General features: G+C 40.2%; 1 protein-coding gene across 1 annotated transcript; it reads left to right on the top strand.

Annotated features, from left to right (window-relative positions):
* Positions 1-4,065: 4,065 nt before the first annotated feature.
* On the top strand, positions 4,066-5,203 carry LOC125550503 (purothionin A-1). The gene is made up of 3 exons (XM_048713511.1): positions 4,066-4,359; positions 4,708-4,779; positions 4,867-5,203. Exons 1-3 carry the CDS (start codon positions 4,122-4,124, stop codon positions 4,965-4,967), a joined length of 411 nt encoding a protein of 136 aa, XP_048569468.1. The 5' UTR covers positions 4,066-4,121; the 3' UTR covers positions 4,968-5,203.
* The last annotated feature ends 797 nt before the right edge of the window (positions 5,204-6,000 follow it).

Below are 6,000 nucleotides of genomic sequence, written 5' to 3'. Positions count from 1 at the left end.
TTGTGCGAAAAGAATCCACATTTTTTTCTCCAATACCTAGAAAAAACCGGGCAAAAACCGAAAAGCCAAAAACCCGAAAAACCTCGTCTAAAACCCAAAAAACACATTAAAAAATTTAAAATAACATCTAGAGAGAGCGCCCAACACATGACATATGGCGACGGCTGAACGCACCTTGGCGTGCTCGCATGGCACAAAAAATATGCTCTTGAAGGTCGCACACAAGAAATAACACTAGTCAGCTGTTCTCGGACTCGTGTCAGGCCATGTGCTAAACAAGGAGACCTCCTTTTTTTTTTAGGGCAACAAGCAGACCTCCTAATCAGGGGCACCCCTATATCCCGCCTTCAGCGAGAGTGTAGGTACCCACACTAAAGGGGAGACCGAGATGGGCAGCCCAGGAGCGCGGGGGGCCATAACCTGATCTTTTTCTGTTTCTTGTTTTATTTTCAATTTTTCTTTAAATATTAAAATATTCTAAATATATTTTAATGTTGAACAATTATTTGAACGTTGTTGATCAAGCATTTAAAAAATTTAAGTGTGTATATAAAAAATGTTGACCATACTTAGGAAATTATGAAAATTTTGGATCATGTATATAAAAATGTTAATCAAGCTTTTGCAAAAAATGTTGAACGTATTTGTACAAATGTTGATCAAGCATTTGACAAATATTAAATGTGTATAAAAATATTGACAATGTATTAAAAAAGAAATGAGTTTTTTGACAATGTATATAACAAATGTTAATAAAGCAATGCTCTTGTAATTAAAAAAATGATCCAGAGCTCAATAAAAGGCATGATACATCGAAACTAATGACCACAAATTTTAAAATTATGCCGGGACATTTTCCCAAATAATGTTTGTACAATGTAAAAAATAGATCCCATCATTTATAAAAAATGATTTTATCATTGAAAAATTGTTCTCACATGTTTTTAAAAATGTTAAACATGTATTTGAAAAATATAAAAAAATTCAAAATATTTTAAATATATACAAAAAATGTACACCGTGTGTGAAAAAGAGTAGCCATCAAAAAATATATTTCTGATCATCTTTTCAAAAATATCAATCATGTGTTTCAAAAATGGTAAACGTGTAAACATGGTCCTGATGTATAAAAAAATATAGAATGGGCAGGAAAATGTAGACATGTGTTGAGAAAAGGAAAAGAGAAAAGTGTGTGTGTGGGGGGGGGGGGCTGACAAAAAAGCGAGTAAATTGGTGAAAACCGATCGGAAAACATATAAAACCAAAGAAAAACAAAAATAAATACACAAAAGAAAAACCAAAGAATGCAAGAATATGGACAGCGAAAGCGAGCGAGCAAACCCACGAACGCGTGAAAATGGGTTGGCCAAGTATTGTATCACCCTGTAGGCGGGGCCTATTATATATCTGTAGGGGCGATACATACACATACCGTTGTTTGTACATCACTTGGGCTTCCACACAAATTCGTTTTTCGAGAGAGTTGGGAGCAACTGTTGGGGAGCGCTCCTTCGGAAGCCTCCCAACGATCACTTAGGGGTGGGAAGAGAACGCACCTGCTGTCACGTGTTGCGCTTCATTCAGATTTTGCTTTTTTCATTTTTCCGCATACATTTTTGGTTTCTTTTAATGGTTTTGTGACCTTTTGGATTTCCACCGGTCTTAGTTTTTTTTAAATGACACGAAAAAACATGTTTTTTTCCACGAGAGGCACTGTTTTGCTTCTGTGAGAGGCACGGTTTCACTTTCGCGAGAGGCATCACCATGCCTCTCGAAAACGAAAAAAAAACATGTTTTTTATTTTTTTCTTTCGCGAGAAGCACGGTTTTGCTTCCACGAGAGGTATGATTGTGCTTTCGCTAGAGGCACGCCTCTCGGAAACGAAAAATGTGTGTTTCTAGATCTTCTTTCACCTTATGTAATTTCGTTCATGAAAAAAGAGGCTCAAATTACGAAGCCCATAATTTAGCTAGGTTTGCATCCAGTTTAGATCAGGGGAGACACACATGACTTGGTCTACCCCATAACACTCATTGTATTCCGATGATTATTAATGAATTTAGCCAGTGGATTGTGCTAAAAAAACGGAAAACCATTCAAGCAGCTCAAGAAAATGTCCACACATTTGTAATGAAAAATTTCATGACACTTACCAACAATTTCACTAATTTATAAAAAAATATTCGTGACATTTAAAAAATGGTGTACCATCCAACAAAAACTCGTTCAAAATTTGTTCATGAAATATAAAAATGTGCTCGCTCAATTTTTAAAACATGTTCGTGACTTATAAAAAGTGTTTGTTACCATTGAAAAATGATTTCAGCATTTGTAAAAATGTTCATGAAAATGTAAAAAATAGTTAGTGTAAATTTTGGAGAATTTTCACGTCATATGACAACATGTTCGCAACATATACAAAAAATTTCATGAAAATGTGAAAAATTGTCTACACATTTATTTTTGCAAGAAGTTCATGCCATACAAAAATGTTCACTCTTTTATTTTACAAAGAACATGAAAAGATAAAAAATAGCAGGAACGAAGAAAGATAAAAAAAAGTATAAAAATATGTAGAGAAAAAAATTGGAAAGAAAAAAAAGGATGCAAGCTTCCGAAAACCGCACGGAAGGTTCCCAAAAACCAGTCCCTACTGTACATAGAAGCTTCTCAAAATGGCACATGGAAGCTTCTCAAAACCGCTGTTGGGTTGGCCCACTTGAATGAGCTACGTAGGCGACCGCTCATTTCGTCTCGCAGTAAGCCAGATTCAACATTTGCTCGCTATGATATATAAATTATTAGGAAATCTTATGGTGGACTGTGGCCCACCCATCAATCCCTAGGTCTATCCCTTGTATCGATCTCTTATTTGTTTTTCTGCTCGGACACATGTCACTCCCATCTCTTCCCAAGCACGCACGTCGTCAGTTTTGTGAAAGATTCATCATTAATTTTTTTCAACAAAAATTTATTATCTCATCATACAAACTTTCCCGATCCCAGGTAGAGATCAGTTGGGTTCTAGAACAAAGTAATGATGCTCACTCATGAGTGAATCTACCATTGATGCGACGCCTTATGTTAGACATTTTTTATATGATGATTTTTTTAAATTAAAAATGGCATCTTAGATACCTTAGTTTGTGATTTGCTCGGCCTTCAAGAGGTTTCTGGATCCACCACACGTGCTTAGAAGGTGCTAAGTGCATCTCAAAGAACTTATAAACTAAACTTCCCAATACATGCATAGGTGCTTAGCTTTTTGTAGCTAAGTTTCCTTTATTTAATTGTTTAGCAACATAAATTCCTCATGCATATGTGTTTCGCATAGATTTGCTCACTTGACATCGTTGTTTCCTTGGGTCTGGATGCTCTCTCTTTTTCTTATTTTCTTTGCTACTTCAACTTGTTGCCTATGTGACATTCTTAGCACTATGGAGCGCCGAGAAAAGCTTAAAGCACATGAGGACAAGAACTAGCTAACTGCCAAAAGTTTTTGTTTTGAGGGATGCGCTTGCATTACCAACCCCTAAGTGACATAGCATGTGAACTGTGGTCGCGGATGGATAGATACGAACATGTTCGCTTGCACGTATTCCACAACCATCATCTTTATCATCCACACATGATTTCAACCAAGTTTCTCTTGGGATGGATGACAACCATAAAGGTTGCCTTTTTGCCGTTGCCGCGCGTGAGTAAAGACACTTTTGTTGTCATTGCCGGAGTGGGCTCCTTAGCAAGGCAAGAAGGACAAGGTCCAATATTTGTCCCTAAGCTCTTTAATAAAAACATGTTTAAGGAGTGATATGCAACTAGCAATGGATTTGTTGCTGTTGCGTGTGGTTAAAGATTGCCAGTGGAGTTTGGAAGAATAGTAGCCCTCCAAACACACTCACAGTTAGGAGCTTTTGTTTTCATCCGGTTTACATGGCTGGCATGATATCGCAAAAAAAAAATTACATGGCTGGCATGAACACGCAACATTTACATACAACAACCATCACGTGAACATCCCACATGCCACAACCACCATCTCCTATAAGTAGGAGCCATCCAAGCCTAGTCTCAGCAATCCATCAACCAAAGCCTGTGTTCTGCAAGATAGCCTGCCAGCCATGGGAAGCATGGGCCTCAAGGGTGTGATGGTGTGTTTACTCATACTGGGGTTGGTTCTGGAACAGGTGCAAGTAGAAGGCAAGAGTTGCTGCAAGAGCACCCTAGGAAGAAACTGCTACAACCTTTGCCGCGCCCGTGGTGCTCAGAAGTTATGCGCAAACGTTTGTAGGTGTAAACTCACAAGTGGCCTAAGCTGCCCTAAGGACTTCCCTAAATTGGTCCTTGAGTCCAACTCAGGTAAAGAGAATGAACTCCTTCTATTTTATATACTACCTCTTTTTTTAAAATAGAACAGATGTCATTCTGATAAGCATATAGTCAAGTTAAAATTTTCCTGGTTTTCTTACTAATATGATGAAGTATTTTGAATATGTTAGATGGCGTTAGATGATCAGATTTGTCATGAATAATTTTCCATGAGTTTTTTTTTCATAATTTTCTACCAACAAGTAATTGGAAAAATAACTAACAAGGAACGAATGATAGAGACCATGTGAATATCCAAAAGATCAAGCATATTGTAACCAGGGAATTATTTGTTTCGAACAGGATTTTATTTACACGCTAGATATTTTAATTTGACAGATGAACCAGACACCATGGAGTACTGCAACTTGGGATGTAGGTCTTCCCTATGTGACTACATGGTCAACGCAGGTAAATAAAATTCATCTTGTATTTGCATTCCTGTAAACTAATTGAAAAGGCTAGTTCCTGACACATAACATGCTATTTGGGCACCAGCTGCTGACGATGAAGAGATGAAACTCTATGTGGAACAGTGTGGTGATGCTTGTGTCAATTTCTGTAACGCTGATGCTGGCCTCACATCCCTTGATGCGTAATGATGCGTATCCATGGTCTGAGATTTCACAGGGCAAGGTCGTGTCTCACCTTTGCGTTCAATAAAATTGGATCCCATCGAGAGTATCCAAACCAGTGTGTCACCCTGTGTTATGTGTGTGTATTTCCATTCCTTGTTCGAATAAAATTCATCATGTTGGATGCCATGTTGCATTGTTGCTGCCCTGATGTACTACCATGACTGAGATATAATGGTATATGTTGTATCATTTGCCTATGGATATAAACTCCGTCTCGGAGGCGCCAGTGCTGCGTTGCGGTGGTTGCTCGCGCGCCGGCTCAAAGGGCTCAGATCGGGGCGGCGCCCGATCTGCTGCTCCGTCTTTGGAGGTGACCTCTTGGGGTCGGTGATGGCACAGCTGCACTTCTCCCTCTACGGGACGACGTAGACGCGGCGATGGGTGTGGCAGTGCGGCGCGTGCGAGTGGTAGCATAGTGATGTTGTTGGTGGGCGTCGTTGGCGTGCTTTGGTCGCGGACGCGAGGTGGTTGCTGCATTGTGGCTTCAAGAGTCCTCATAGTAGTGGTGGTGGTGGTGCCGACACCTATGCAGGCAGCCCTTCATGGTGTTGTGGAGGCCACGGCGTTTCTTTTTCCTTTTGGTTTGGTTCGTCGTTGTTGATGTTCGCAGGGGCCAGACCCTTACCTTGGATCAGAGGTGGCGAGGCATAAGACTCTGGGCAAAAGCCTCGTTCTTTGTCGGTGGTCGTTGCCGGTGATGTTGGCGCCCATGGGCGTCCTCCTCCTCTTGGAGATATTGTCGAAGAGTACTTCTTCACACTGATATGTGGCTGGTCGGCGATGAGTGGTATCGGAGGCTAATGGCTAGGATTGATCTATCCCAATATTTAGCAGGGCGGTCATGCGCAGGTATGTGCGAAAGCTTATTGATTGGCGCGGGTCGATGCCGGTGACGGCGGTGTCCTCGGGCATTGTCTTTCCTTCTTGAAGTCGTCTTCAAAGAACTTGCTTACTATCGCTCCGGATTGTCGTCATGTTAGGTGGTGTTGGCATG

The sequence above is a fragment of the Triticum urartu genome, chromosome 4, assembly GCF_003073215.2.
Source record: "Triticum urartu cultivar G1812 chromosome 4, Tu2.1, whole genome shotgun sequence".
NCBI lineage: Eukaryota > Viridiplantae > Streptophyta > Magnoliopsida > Poales > Poaceae > Triticum > Triticum urartu.
This window is presented reverse-complemented; position numbering and strand designations above follow the sequence as displayed.